Raw genomic sequence first — 16,136 nt, 5'->3', positions numbered from 1 at the left:
TGAAGGGAGAGGGTTTGTCACACTCCGGTTTTCAAGACTAAGCCTAGCTTATATCGACAGAAGGGCCCATGGACCACATCATAGCTTGTTTGTGAATTCCATTTTATAGTTTGTTTTACTATTTTTGATGGGCTTCTAATTGTAATCTCTAATGGGCTTGAGTATAAGAGTAGTCCTTATTTGAGTATCTCATTATGATGTAGTAGTACGGGCTCATGTGGGGGTCAACTCATTTATATATGAGCCAAGGGCTCTAGGGTTTATTCATTTAGAAAGTTAATGAAAATTTCTATTCCTTTCTCTTATCTTTTTCTTTATTTCTTCTATGGAGGTGCTCCATTCGAAGTGAGCAATTTTTGTTTATTTTTATTTTAAGTAACTAGAGGTGTGTTACAGATGTTTTAATCACGAATGATATATAAAAGTAAATTTATAAATTGGTGAGTTCATCTAATTGATGTATCAACATTTTACTTATGGACGTTAATTGCATGAGAACAGAATTGCCGTTTCAAAGAGTTTCTGTATATGAAATTATATCAATTTAAAAATTTATTTTTATGGGATCTTTTTGTGACTATAACACTTCCCTTTTTGTATTAATTTAAAATTTTATTTTTATGGGATCTCTTTGTGATTGTAGTACTTCTCTTTTTGTATTCTCCCCCATCTTCTCTTTAAGCTTGCAAAAACCTACCATTCTACACATTTTTGTTCATTCAGCTTCTCCTTGGCTCCTTAGATTAGGGGAAAGGGCAAAAATAAAACTTCTCCCCCTTTCCATAGACAAAATAAAATCGAAAAAAAAAAATGGAACCCAATAGTAGAGTTCTAAAATAGTAACATTTTTAATTGCTTGATTTTGATGCTTTGAAAAAGGTTTACACTTCTTCTACGATCTCCAAATCCATATATGAAGAAGTCAAGAAATCATTAATATGAATTGGATAAGAGTTGTATATAGTTGCGTTTGAATATCTATGTCGACGTATAAGGCTCGCACACCGATGATTCGAGGTGGAGCACTGGAGCTTATCATATATGAAGATTTTGAGGTCGAACAATATGCTAGTGCAACACATTTTGCTTTATTAGGTGGATATGCATATGACTATGAGCTCCATCATTCTCTTTTGCCTTAAAAGAGATTCTCATATTCTATAGAGAACTTCTATAGCTACAAAAAAACTCCACAAAATTAAATTTATAAACTAATATAATTTCATATGACACATTAAATATATTTCACAATAAAAGTAGTTTTACAATTTAATGTACCACTTTAAGTTATATTAGTTTATAGATTTATTTTTACACCTAATATTAAGGGTGAAAATCAACTTCGTCATTTTGGCTAATTAAGGGGGAGCAAACTGACAACCTCGATTTCAGTGTGATTCTGGTTAGTCTGTTGGTTTCCCGTTGGTGGCGCTGTTTAAGAGGAAAGGAGCAGCGGGCTGTGGGGCTGTTTAACACCCCACCTAAAAAGCCCGTTAAGACTTGACCTTAGCACCCACGACCCTAGTTATTATTGTGATTTTATTTTTTTAGATTTTAGAGTTTATTCTAGCATGAAAATCACACAATGGGTTTAGTTAGAACTATTAAAGGATTCTAGTATTTTATTTATTTTTAGAATATCTACCAAGAGGCCAATAGTGGTATGACACTTAGCATCATTGATGGGCTAAGCTAAAAAGCCAAGTGTTGGATGGGTTTAGAAGTAGCCAAAGAATGGCTTACTTAGAGCCCTAAATCACTAAGGATATCATGAACTAAGAATATGTGTCATATGCCCTAGACCAAATTGAGAGTTACAAGCTCTAGGTCTTTTTTGAAGAGCCTTATAAATTAGGCCCAATATGTGATAGGTATGAAGCCATTGGGCATAACTTAGTGAGAGTGAAGGTCATTGGCCCAACTTAAGAAAGAATTGACATTTGGACCCAAACTTAGTAGGCCTTTGAGTCCATAGTTAAGCCTCACAAATCTGAACAGAAGGTCCATACAATAACTCACACCAAAGTCCACATCTAAGACTTACATAAATGGCCCAACAAGCCCAACCATAAGGCCCAAAAAGCCTTGTCTTTCATTTTATCATTCCAAATAAAGGCCACATACACCATATCATTGGTTTCCCTCGAGCCTAAAATGAACCACACGCCTCTAGGGTTCCCTCCCAACCATGGTTGAGCTTCTAATTTAAGTTAAGAAATACTATGCCTTTCACACATGATTAGTAACCTCAAAATCATGATTTTTGCATAGTTTTCTTTACATTATTTTTTTCACATTTATGATTTGAAATTTTTAGTTTTTATTAGTATATTGCATTGTTCTTAGACTAACCTATAAGGTTAGGATTGATCCAACACATGTCAATTGGAACCAAGCCATGTCAATGCCCAAATGACCACCAATCAGCACCTAAGTGCACCACCATGTGCACTTCATCAAACCAACCCGTAGCCCACGCCATTTCCATCAAGTTTTCAAGGGAAATTTCACTATTCATACCTCACCACATCACCCAAAGTTCAAACTTAGCATTGGACGAAATAGCTTCAAGAAACCAAACCAAAATCCAACTATTCCTTTAGGAGTTTAGTTGAAACCAAACCGATGACCTCAACCATTTAAAGAATTTATGCTCTTTGTTGAACCCCCTCCACATGCCACCACCCCTTCCCTCCAACCCCTAAGAGGTCCCTCAAGTACTCATGTGACTATTGACCAAGTTTTTCCTATAGAAATGCCAAAACAGATTGGCATTGGCACAAAGAGCCACTCGGCAACCACCCCATTTCATCCCTTTCCATGACCTATTCTTAAATGATCACTTGGCAGTCAATCCCTCCAACTTCCACCACCTGGAAAATCCATCAAGAAGTTTCATCATACCTACAAAATAAAGCCATGGAGATAGGACAAAGAGATGATGAAATCTGGCTAGCCTTTGAAGACCCCTACTCGATGACATGTAGCATGACCTCATTTGCATTTCTTTGCATTTTGTTTTATTTTCTGAACCATGGTAGCACCTACACCCATAAAACACAAGGCATCACCTGAAATGTAGAAATGATGAAGAGTTTGAATACTATTCATCTGCACAAAGGATGACACAAGTTGAATCTTGCATCTCCACACTCCACTACCCACTTCAACCAATCCCAAGCCTCTTCTTCATCCAAACCCACACCCCCCACCATGACCCTATAAATACCTCATTCACCTTCTTACTTCCTCACACCACTTCTCAAAACCTTCTCCTGAGTTTTTGAGAGCCTTTCTCCTCTTAGTGTGCAACTAGAGTGAAGCCGAGTGAGTTTGTGAGAGTTCTTTAAGAGAGATTGTGTTGGGAACTCAAGTGCCACGAATTTTGTAAGTAACTTTGCCCTATCCTTTGTTTAGTGTTAGCATAGAATATTAGGCTTTAATTTATGGCATGGGAATGAAATATTAATTGAGTTCTATTGAGGATTACCATGCTAAATGCAAACCAAGTCAATGTGGGAATATTAAATTAATAAATTACTTTGGGTTGAATTTTTAGCCATGACATGTCTTAATATGATTTTATATGATTCACTAATGTCTTAGAATAAACTTTGAAGGTTTAAATTTGAGATTGAAAGCATGTCATGATAGGTTATAAATTCATATCGTGTGTTGATCATCTAGCATTCATCGATTTTACTTGATTTAAGTTTAAACTGAAGAGGTTTGCTTAAATTGCCTAGGTTTGGAAAATGAATATTTAGAAAAGCCTTGTGATTGAGATAAGAATAGAAATACATGATTTAGTTAGGTTTTAAAATATTTATTGGAAAAAGAAAAGTTAGAAACATCATGCATATGCTTAAAGGACGGTTTAATGATGTTTTGGCCTTAATCAAGTGCTCAAGTGTTGGGATGAATTTGTATGACTTGAATCTAAGTTTTTCCTAAGGTTATAATCATAGTTGTCACTTGTTGAAATTTGAACACACAAGCATTCATTTAGGCCTTAAGAGATGCATGCCACGGGTTGGGTATGTTTGGCATAATTCTAACTTGAATCTTGCAATTCTAAGGGTATAGATTATTTTAGAACATAGAAAATATGAGGTTTGTAAAATTTGGTGAATTTTGGAGCCCGACTGTAAATAGTAAAATTTTAGGGCATTAGTGACAAATTTGGAAAATCTAGGGGCAATTTTGTAAATATTAATTTTTGAACCCTTTTGATTATAAATATCTTCCTTAGTGGTTCAAATCCTAACTTAGAATAACTTTGTTTTCAGCTGCATCGATTCTCTAACTTCAGAAAGTTTGTAAGTTAGCTTCTAACTTGATAATTTATTTATGATTTATTAATAAATGTTATATTCATTATATAAATGTCATTTTAAGCATGAACATCGTGTTATATGATACATTGAGTATTTGATTACTTGATTACATGACATGTGTAATTTTCACTATTTTAGCATATCATATGAAATTGACATTTTCACATGAAAGCATACCTTACGAGCACATGTTATGAAAAAAAAATTTCAAGCATAGCATAAAAAAATAAATTTTTGCCACAATCCCATAGACTAAGATAAGGAATTATCCTAGTGGAACTACTCTATCTATTCAGGAGTAAGTAAAAATGGAGTGATAGCTCCTAGGTTGACAAATAACCGTCAACAGGTTTCGAATGAATTATTTTTAAAGAATACCAGAGCAAAGTCAATTTTATGGTACCTAAGGCTGGTGGGTGCATATGTATGATGTTATGATGTTAAGATAATGATGTTATGATGAGAGATGAGATGAGGTGAGTTGAGTTGAGATGGTTTGTGAATAGTAATGAGATTTGTGAGTTGAAACTCATATCTCAATCCAAATCGACTCGAAATGTTATGTTGCCAATAGATTGAGAACAAGTCTACAGACAACGTAATTTCTACATGAGTTATACTATGGTCACCAGTAAGTATTCACAGTGCATACGAGGAACTGTGATGATACCATATGTTATAATGTTAATGTTAATGTTATTGATGACTTTAATGATAATGAAAGGTTATGTTTTTTTTAAAAAAATGAATTGGAATATGCTTTCTGTATGAAAATGTGCATCAAAATTTTCTAAAAATGTTGAGAAATATGGATGGGAGACAAATACGGATTTTCTGCATAACATGTATCTCATATTTATCATCTGTTATGTATAATTTATCTTTGTGCATGTTGGTTATTAACTTACTAAGATTTCTGGGAATCTCACTGTGGTAGTCTCACTACCGTTCCTCCTAGAATGATAGAAGTTGTATCAGGACCGGAGGGGATCGATCAAGATGGACCAATGGATACGGTTGGTTGAAAAGGAATGGGACCTAGAGTGAAGATTAGACTTAATTTTGATGTTTATAGCACTAACTCTTCATACTTTAGAGCGTATGAAATAGTTGATCTAACTATTAAGACTTGGTTTAAGTATTTTGTATTGAGGATATGTTATTTTAAAGTTTAAAATTATTATGGTTATTAATACTATTGAGTTGTTTAGTTCATTATGGCATGAGTTTTATTTTAGTCATCCTTATTTTGCTGCGATTATTGCATACTATGATGTATTGCATATTAACTGTCATGAACGTGGGTATGTAATCATGTGTTGCATGTCTCGACACTCTAAGTCTCTTTTACATCCAAAGTAGTGACTCGGGGGTGTCACAGGGTGGTATCAAAACTATTACGTCTCTCGGTAAAACCACATGTCCTTAGGAATGATATGTTAGAGTGTAGGTTTGAATTCTTAGTTTGGATAGCCTTGAATTTTGAAGTTGAAGTTGGATCTGATACACGTGTCTCTCAGGATTTGGAAGACTGAAGCAAAATGGCACGTGACAGAAAGGAAAGAAATCGTTACTGATCCAATGCTTGCAAAGAACAAGAACGCTCATTGGATGGAGGACACGACTTGACGGATGCAATTTGTCAAATGACAAAAACAATGAAGCAACAACAGGAGATTATCCTGAGGAAGAACCAATAACAACCACGCTCGTAGGCGGAAAGGCAGGAGCGGGTGGAAAACAAAGGCTGCTCGTAAGAGAAGTTTATGATATATAAATACCTTAATTTCATGGGAATCGAAAGACCTATGAAGGCTAACAAGTGGCTACTTGATCTCAACAGGACCTTCGAGATCAGCAGGTGTACTAAGGAATAAAAGGTGTAGTACATAGGGCATCTGCTGCAAGGTGAAGCCGGTATCTGGTGGGATACCAAAAGACAACTATGATAAGAGAATTAGGCAACATCACTGCTTTGACTTGGAAAAGGTTTAAAGAGGAGTTCAATAATCAATTCTTCCCTGATGAAGCAACAAAAGGCACAAGAGTTTGCCACTCTATAGTACAAGGAAACTTCATAATCGAGCAATACGATGTGAAGTTCATGGGGCTATAAAGGTTCGCTCCACACCTGATAGCCATCGAGAAGATGCAAATGCAGAAGTTTCAAGGAGGATTGCAACCTCGGATTTGCAATTACGTAGCTGGTTTTCGCATCAATAACTCCTAAAAGTTAGTTAATGTGGTCACTATAACAAAAGCAGAGCATCGAAGCGTTGCAGCCTAGATTAGCCTGGAATGGAAGAGGGCTTCTCCTTTCTCTGTAGAAGAGAATAATGTCAAAAGGAGGATAATACAAGGAGCTAACAAGGGCAAAGACGTCATGCCAACCCCACCTACTACTTGTAAGAAGTGTGGAAAAATTCACGGCAGAGAATGCCGGGTAGGTTTAGGGGTATACTTCCGTTATGGTCAGTCAGGACACATGAATCGAGAGTGTCCCTAGAATGCACAATGAGGAAGGAATGCTCCTAAGAACAGGCCAAATCAGAGGCCACTTGCCCAAACTCATGTGTACGCTATCACCCCTGGTGAAATAGACGATGAGGCATCAGAGGATGAAACAAGAATTATCACTGGTACCTTCCTTCGTACCCCTATTTTTAGAAATTCGCTTATAATTTAGCTGCTAAGTATATGGTAGTTGGTTGCACTTTAGGTAAAATCGCGTTATACGAATATACGATATGTGCCTTTTTTGACTCCGGTGCAAAGAGATTTTATGTTAGTGGTGCTTGCATGAATGTGTAACCTGCCGACCAAATCATTGCCTCAAGCAGTAGTAGTCTCGATTCCAGATGAAAGCATGGTCACCTGTACCCGGGTCCATAGGAACTGCCCGTTGAGCCTAGGTGGAAGGGTGATGGAAGTAGATCTAATCATATTCAATTTACTGGGGTTCAATGTAATATTAGAGACGGATTGGTTTCCCAAACACTATGCTAGGATAGACTGTCGAAGTAAGGAGATTATTTTTGATCCACTAGAAGTTGGCCGGATCTGTTTTACGCAAGGAAACATGAAGGGCACCCCCTATCTGATCTTGGCTTTGCAAGTAAGAAAGTGTATTGCTAGTGGTGATTTGGCCTATCTGGCGTTCATAGTAAAAGATTCCAATAGAAATAAGGAGATTCAGGGGATATACATAGTTGAGGATTATTCTGAGGTGTTCATTGATGACTTACCCCCCCCCCCCCCCCCCGGCGGGCGATAGATAAACATAATTCTTTATAGAGCTGGAATCTGCTACAACCTCTATTCATATAACACCCTATCGTATGGCCCCATTATAACTGAAGGAATTGAATGAGCAAATAGAGGAACTTATGGAGAAAGGGATTTATTCGTCCTAGTTCGTCACCTTAGGGTGTGTCAGTTCTGTTTGTGACTTCAAACAAAGGCATACGCTAGACTGGAATTGAACAAGGTAACAATCAAGAACAAGTATCTGTTACTATGTATCAATGACCTATTAGATCAATTGCAAGGAGCATCGGTGTTCTTGAAGATAGACTTAAGGTCAGGATATCATCAGCTCAATATTAGAAAACAAGATATCCCTAAGATAGAGTTTTGAACCAGATACGGGCACTACAAATTCTTAGTAATGCCCTTTAGTCTATCCAATCTCCTGCCACATTCATGAATATAATTAACAGAGTATGTAGACCCTACATGGATAGTTTTGTTGTCGTATTCATTGACAACATACTGATTTACTCTAGAAGTGAGGTGGAGCACAAACAACATATCCGCTTGGCGATGGAAAGATTAAAGAACAGAAGTTATATGCCAAATTCATCAAGTGTGAATTTTGACCTAAGGAGATGAATTTTTTAAGGCATATAATCTCGAGCGAAGGAGTCGCGGTTGATTCAAGTAAGGTTGAAGTTGTAGTAAATTGGAAGCGTCTAGCAAATGTGCATGAGATCTGGAGTTTCCTAGGCTTAGCCGATTAGCATCAAAGGTTTGTATAGGGATTCTCTAAGCTATTAGGACTGCTCACTGCTCTAACCAAGAAGAATGCCAAATATGTCTGGATAAAGAAGTGTGAGCAAAGTTTTATGGAGTTCAAGAAAAGGCTTACGACCGCGCTAGTGTTAGCATTGCTTGAGCCACATAAGCCTTACATGGTATACAACAACAAGTCTAAATCAAGACTTGGATGCGTGCTCATGCAAGAAGGACGAGTTATCGCATACACTTCACATTAGCTAAAGAATTATGAGCAAAATTACCCCACCCACGACTTAGGACTCAAGATTTGGTTTAAGTATTTTGTATTAAGGATATGCTATCTTTAAGTTTAAACTTATGATGATTATTAATACTATTGTGATATTTAGTTCATTCTGGCACGAGTTTTATTTTAGTCACCTTTATTCCACTGTGATTATTACATACTGCTAATTGTATACTATGATGTATTGTATATTAACTGTCATGAACGTGGGACACTCCAAGTCTCCGTTACATCCCAAGCGATGATCTGGGGGCGTCACAAGCTGCGAGGTTGCATGTGAGAGATGAGAGAGATTATGAATAAATAATAAGAATCAGGAGGAAGAAGAAGAAGAGGGAGGGGAGGGGACGGGGTTTAATAACCTTAAATTGAAACGTTTTTGTTTCATATAATTCATTTTATAAATTTTAGGTGTAAGATGACGTTGTTTCACTCATTTACGTAAAAGACGTAGTTTTATATGCATATAATAATATATATTATTGACCGGTTCGATGGTTTGAACCAGGTTAAAATTGAAGCCGAACTAGTCAACCTTGGTTTTACCATTTCTTGCCGCCGGCCGACCGATCCTCTATCTTCGTTCTATTTTTTTCTCTCTAAAGGTTATAGCCAAATCCCTTAAATCTCTCATATTGCAGCTCATCGTGGTTAGGGATTTTAGAAGTTGATGGTTTTGTTTTGTTTTGTATTTTTAAAATAATTTGTGACCTTCTTTTGCACTATATGTTACTATTTATTATAAATTTATCTTTTTCAACCACACTGAATTAATATAAGATAATTTAAATGACATTTCATATCAATAATCTAAATAATATATAAAAAACCATTTAGCATAGGCCATGTTATATTTACATTTTCTCATCACTAATTTCTTATCATTTTTTAATCCCACGGTAATTGTAGATGATTCTATTATTAAAATGAAAAATTCTATAAATTATATTTTCATCTCAGTCTCATTTCACTGTGACAAGATAATATTGTCCATTAATTTTTATATTTATTTAAAAAAATAAAAGATCATTTGAAAATTATTAAAGTGCCACATTTTATATGATATGATAAAAATAAAATAAGAGTATAATTTACAACATTCCTCGTATTAATAATGTGACCCTTATTAATGTGAAATAGTTAAAAACTTTAAACGGCTTTTAATATTACCTACTTAAATAAAAAAAGTTGGTTGACACACGCCACGCCAATCTGACGTGTCACGATTTTCTCTCCACTAGTTTCTGGCCATTTTTCTTAGGAATTCGTCAGCATAGTAACTATGCTGACAACTACGGTCCGAGGGTATCCCACTACGGCGGCGTCAAATGCACCCGATTATCTTTGTTCAATTTTGACCTAACTTCTTTCTTCTCTAAGCTGCATCTTCAACACCACCACCACCACCACGTTTCCCACCTCTGTCCGACGCTCCTCAGGTTCCCTTCTTTCTTTTTTACTTCTGTCTCTCTCTCCGTCTCCTTCTCTCTCTCTCTCTCTCTCTCTCTCTCTGCGCATATTTACGTATCATGTTGTTCATGATTTGGTGTTTGTGAGGTCAGGTAGACCAACAAATGGCAATGTATTTTGTGTCCCGGCGATTCTCCGGTGGATCGGCGATAGGGGCGTTGCGTTGTGCTACTTTCTGGAGACCCTATTCTACGTCTTTCAGAGAGGAGAGAGACACTTTCGGACCAATACTCGTTCCCGCTGACAAGTTGGTGTCTTTTTTACTTTTGCTTATTTTTTATTTCCCGAGATGATTTTAATCTATTTTTTCTAAAGGTTGTGGGGGGCTCAGACTCAAAGATCGTTGCAGAACTTCGACATTGGAGGCGAGCGTGAACGAATGCCTGAACCCATCATTCGTGCCTTTGGCATCCTTAAGAAATGCGCTGCCAAGGTCGGTTCTTTTCAGCTTTACCCCTTACCCCTTGCCCATTTTGCCTTCTTAACTATATTTAACGTGTATTAAATCAATTTTTAAGGCAACAATCACTGGACTGTAGCATAGGTTTTGATAATAGTACTTAACGTGCTGTGTTGCAGGTGAACATGGAATATGGACTTGACCCGGCAATAGGGAAAGCGATAATGCAAGCTGCCCAAGAAGTAGCAGAAGGAAAGCTAAACGATCATTTTCCACTTGTTGTATGGCAAACTGGCAGCGGCACTCAAAGTAATATGAATGCCAATGAGGTTAGAGCTGGTTTATGTGTATGCTTATGGGTTTTTTCGAATCTGTTATACTTAGCTCGAATGCTGCAGCCTGCAGGCACCTTATTTGGAGTGATTCCATATTCGCTTAAGTACTTTCGTTGGGGAAAAAAAAGTGTTATTTAAGGATTCATCGGGAAATGAGTAGTGGTAACAAAATGAAAAAAAAAAAAGTGATGCCCTGAACCCCTGCTTGAATATTTCATATAGATGGTCTATTTCAACAATCGTGACAGTGCATGTGATTATCCATGAGATATTCCATTTAAGAGATTTGACATGCCGATGAAGGAAAATATTTGGCCGATTTTAAAGCACCTGCTAGCAGGTGCTTCTAAGTTCAGGGAGGTGAAGATATGGTGTTCTCCATTGATAAAACATATAGATATTCATCTTTTTCAGCATGTATCTTTACAATCAAGTATGCTGGGTTTACAAATTCTTAACTTCTTGTATTTGATCATGAATATAGTTTTTATTTTTAAATTTATGTTGTTATAATGTACTATTCTAGGTCATTGCAAACAGAGCAGCTGAGATCATTGGCCATAAGCGGGGTGAAAAGTTTGTGCACCCTAATGATCATGTCAACAGATCACAATCTTCTAATGACACTTTCCCTACTGTAAGCCTTTTGAGCTCTTTTATGTCTTGGCCTATATCTAAAGCTGATGTGCAGTTGATTTTATTTTAAACAGGGTCATTTTTATCTCTGGAAAGCAATCACCGATACTTCCTCCTTATGTTTGTTTCTTAATCGATTTTTGGGTCTGAACACCTGGTTTCTTGCTATCTTTTTTTTAAGTAATGTTGTTTTCTTGTTCTCCAGGTAATGCATATTGCTGCTTCAATGGAAATAAATTCGAGATTAATACCAAATTTGAAACAGTTGCATACTTCACTGAATTCAAAGGTTTGATGGTCATTTTATAGTTTAGAAGCAGACTGAAACATGATATTCAAATTAGACTTCTTGTTGATGTCCTATGCCTTAAATGTATGTTGAATGTTACATCTTTGGAAATCCCTTATAACTTAGAGTGATGCATGGAGATGTAGTCCTCTGTGCTTCATGTGATTCAACTTTGTATTTGCTGTCATGCTAGTTTTAGATGTATGATCTAAACTTAGCCACATTAGGTGGCCTGAGACCATCTTAGCATGACAGACATTTCCTCATTTTATCATTATCAACTTTCAAAAGATGTCTTCCTCTACCTTATCTTTCTTCTATGCATGAAAACTCTCTCTCTTTCCCTCATAAGGCTTTAATTTTACATTTCTCAATTATGTGCATTTGCATGTTCAACTATGTAATCAGTAAGTAACATAAGAAGTTAAAATACAGGCCTGGGCATTTTTTGTTCATGCTTTTTAGGTATACTGTACCACTCCTAATACTTTTTTTTTTTTTTTTTTTACCAGTCATTTGAATTCAGAGATATTGTAAAAATAGGACGGACTCACACTCAAGATGCCACACCTTTGACTCTTGGGCAAGAGTTTAGTGGCTATTCTACACAGGTAAGATGACATATCTTTCTTTTCTTTGTTCTTTTTTTCTTTTATTTATTTATTTATTTATTTATGTCGGGGAACCTCTCCAAGGCAAGGGCCCTTTGGACCCACCCCTGCAGTGTAAACCATGGTTCCATGCACCGCACCTTCAAAAGTTTCCCTACACGGAACTGGTTAAATCGCTGGCTTTTCACCAGAGGGTGTGGTCCCAAAAGATTGTTTACACCCATGAGATGTTGAACCTTGAACCTTGAAGGGAGTGATACTCCAAGATCAAGGCCTTTACCACTTGGGCCAACCCCTTGAGGTTAAAAAGATGACATATCTTGGATGGAAGGATGGGCCAAACTTGATGTTAGTTGGGATGGACTTCTCATTGGTTTGTGATTTGGTTGCAGGTGAAGTATGGAATTGATCGGGTCTCATGCACTCTACCCCGAATGTATCAGGTTATCAATTCTTTTTAAAGTCTAAACTCTTTCATTTTTTTTTCCTCTCTTTTTCCACATTGGACTGATTAGAGATTTTATTTGAGCAGCTTGCACAGGGTGGTACTGCTGTGGGGACAGGATTGAACACAAGGAAAGGGTATGTTATTTCTTTGAGATTGAATAAATTATACTTCTGTTGGTGTTTGCAATGTGTAGGATTCTGAAAATATAAGTCATTGCCTTTTCTCATTTTTATGGTTTGATTGTACTCAGTTTTATTGCTGTTCTTAGCCCTTTCTGTAGACAATGCTTCCTTTTATCTGCCATTTTTCTTTTTATTTCAGAAATTCCCTTTAAATGTTATTTCAGAAAGTAGCTTTTACCCTTCTGTCAATTTTTTTTTTTATGTTTTTTTACAGTAGTTGTTGTTTGACTGGAATTTAGGTTTGATGTAAAGATAGCTGCAGCTGTAGCTGAAGAAACAAGCTTACCGTTTGTTACTGCAGAAAACAAGTTTGAAGCTTTGGTTAGCTTCTAATCCTCTGACTCTGATTTTCTTCTTTCTATTCTTTTTAAGAATGAATGATGCACTTTATCGAGCAATTGGAACTCTTCATCTTGTCCTGCATGAGGCAGAATAGTGTTTTATGTTCATATATTTCATTTTGGGCAGGCTGCTCATGATGCTTTTGTTGAAACCAGTGGAGCCCTTAACACAATTGCTGCTTCTCTGATGAAGATTGCTAATGACATTCGTTTGTTAGGAAGGTCTGTATGCCTAGCATGATCATTTCATTTTCGTCCTAATAAATTTTGAAAGTTTTTCACCATGCTTCTCATGTACAGCGGTCCGCGTTGTGGCCTCGGTGAACTCATTCTTCCTGAAAACGAGCCAGGCAGCAGTATTATGCCTGTAAAATCTCCTCATTTCATACTTTCATTTGTGACCAAAATATCTCAAATCCGTGTCACTTGACCGAGTCTATTCTGTTTTAGGGGAAGGTCAATCCTACTCAGTGTGAAGCTATCACTATGGTCTGTGCTCAGGTAAGTTTGGGCCTTGAATTTTGGTCAACAAATTCTATTCTTAGTACCTTTCTTGATGTCTTTTTCCCTAATTGACTTTCAGGTTATGGGAAACCATGTAGCTGTTACAGTGGGGGGATCAAATGGTCATTTTGAACTAAATGTGTTCAAGCCAATGATTGCCAATGGTCTTTTAAATGTATGCTATATTCTTGTATTATTGTGGTTTTACTTGTTAATGAGTGGATACAATCTCAGAATTAGTTACTTATTAGAGGTGCCAAGCACATCTACCGTTCATAATCAATTGGCCATGATTTTGTAGGAAAAATCATTTTTTTTATCACAGTGCTTTTGGGTAGAAATTATGTCATCCCAGCAATGCTGCTTTTTAAATTTTCAACCATAAGTCAAAAAGCTAATTGGGGAATTTGGAAAGTTCAGTAATAATATCATATTATTTGGTGGACCTGGCTAGAATAATTTTACTGGATCCAATCTATATTCGTAATCTCTTGATGTCTTTGTGCAAAATCTCATGCCTTGCTATATTTCTCATACTTGCATGCTTCTGTTCTTACTCAACTGGTGTTTGTGTCCTCGTACTTAACCAGCATTTTTGTTTCCCTACTGACAGTCACTAAGATTGCTTGGGGATGCATCTGCCTCCTTTGAAAAGAACTGTGTTAGAGGAATTCAAGCTAACAAGGAAAGAATTTCAAAATTGCTGCACGAGGTAGGCTGATGCTGTGTACAGAATATAAAACTTGTAAACACCATCTGCCATGTTATAGATTTTAGTGCTAATGAACGTATTTGTTTTTGCTTCGTGGCATTTTGCAGTCGCTGATGCTTGTCACATCGTTGAACCCTGTAAGTTTACACCCATGCTCTGCCTGTGTTAATGTCTATGCTTCCTGAATTCCTCTGCTATAGTTTACAACTTTTGCTTCTGTTCCAGAAAATTGGTTATGACAATGCTGCAGCGGTAGCCAAGAAAGCGCACAAGGAGGGAAGTACTCTGAAGGTATGATTTTTTCTTGTCCATGCGATTTCATACTTTATTCAGTATGTTTGTTATCTTGTGACTCATTTAAACTTTTCTGACAACTCATCAGTTGTTCTTGATTAGTTAGCCAAGTATGGAAAAACCAACTGCTTTTAATTATACCCTGTTCTTGCTAGACTTATGCATCTTTCAGTGCTAAGTGTATGGCTGTTAGGTGCATGTAACCTCAATAGGGGAAAGATAATGTCTACAGCGGGGTGTTTGATGTTGGTATCCAGTAATGGTGTTTTTGGGGCACCTTTGGAGGCTGACATACCAAATTTAACGAGTATTTAACTCTGCAGGAAGCTGCATTGAAACTGGGAGTGCTGACCAGCGAAGAATTTGATAATCTCGTCGTGCCCGAGAAAATGATTGGCCCATCTGACTGATAAGCTTATCAAAGATTTTGAAGCTCCTGAGAATTGATCAGCATTAATTGCCTGATGTTTCATTTTTGAATTATTTATTTCACACAGTTGTATTAGGAATCGAGCATTGAACGTATATTTTTTGACTTGTAAAAACAATATTCTTGAGGCTTTCTCCATGGCTGGTCTGGGTTATTGGGGGTTATCGATGATGACTGTTTGATTGGGTAAATAAGGGGTAAACCTCCCTCATTTTGTAATGGTTGTATCAGAGAGATCTGGGCTCCATAAATAAAAGAATTATTTTACGTTTTGGGACAGCCATTTGTATTTGGTGGTTCACACCTTGAAGTATATATATCTATCTCTATTTCTATTATCTAAGCGGCTATAGAGTTGCTACAGTAAGGAACAGTAAATTCTTGTCCATCCGTGTAAAAGTTGTGTTGTATTGTCTTTTTTTTATCCTTCTTTTTTATTCCTTTTTGTCCCTTTTTGTGAGGATGTAAATGACTTTTGAGTTTTTTTTTTCGATTTATGTCAAATGGGGTCAGAAGTGACAGTGAATCATTTTAATTTATGGGGAAGGGGATGGTTTTGCTTCTGTCAATGATTTCCAGAGTCTTCATCTTCTCTTTCATTCTTCCGTTCCATCTCTCTGCTTCCACCGATTGAAACTATGGACCTTAATATTTTTATTCGCCTTTTGCTCTTCTTTGTTCCTAACCTTTGCACACAAAATTGTCCGTGCCTTTCGAATTGCTCTTTGTGCTTCTCAATCTACACATTCCCTGGTTATGCTTTCCATTATTTCTTGTGTCAGTCCAACATCTGTGAGTTTTATAATATCATCAGATACATCATATGCATATAGATGAGAGGAAA

At 36.7% G+C, this 16,136-nt stretch overlaps 1 protein-coding gene across 2 annotated transcripts; it reads left to right on the top strand.

Moving 5' to 3' along the window:
• The first annotated feature begins 9,891 nt into the window (after window positions 1-9,891).
• On the top strand, window positions 9,892-15,571 carry LOC121260429 (fumarate hydratase 1, mitochondrial). Of its 2 annotated transcripts, none has more exons than XM_041162295.1 (18): window positions 9,892-10,079; window positions 10,203-10,357; window positions 10,426-10,543; window positions 10,690-10,839; window positions 11,372-11,482; window positions 11,687-11,770; window positions 12,283-12,381; window positions 12,774-12,824; window positions 12,914-12,963; window positions 13,251-13,332; window positions 13,480-13,574; window positions 13,653-13,719; window positions 13,803-13,853; window positions 13,936-14,031; window positions 14,470-14,568; window positions 14,676-14,705; window positions 14,788-14,859; window positions 15,186-15,571. In XM_041162295.1, exons 2-18 carry the CDS (start codon window positions 10,215-10,217, stop codon window positions 15,270-15,272), a joined length of 1,485 nt encoding a protein of 494 aa, XP_041018229.1. In that variant the 5' UTR covers window positions 9,892-10,079; window positions 10,203-10,214; the 3' UTR covers window positions 15,273-15,571. The 2 variants fall into 2 exon arrangements, with proteins under 2 accessions (XP_041018229.1, XP_041018230.1); XM_041162296.1 differs by having other exon boundaries at window positions 9,895-10,079; window positions 14,794-14,859.
• Window positions 15,572-16,136: the final 565 nt, after the last annotated feature.

The sequence above is a fragment of the Juglans microcarpa x Juglans regia genome, chromosome 4D, assembly GCF_004785595.1.
Source record: "Juglans microcarpa x Juglans regia isolate MS1-56 chromosome 4D, Jm3101_v1.0, whole genome shotgun sequence".
Classification (NCBI taxonomy): domain Eukaryota; kingdom Viridiplantae; phylum Streptophyta; class Magnoliopsida; order Fagales; family Juglandaceae; genus Juglans; species Juglans microcarpa x Juglans regia.
Note: the sequence above shows the minus strand (reverse complement) of the source record. Positions and strands in the feature narration are given on the sequence as shown.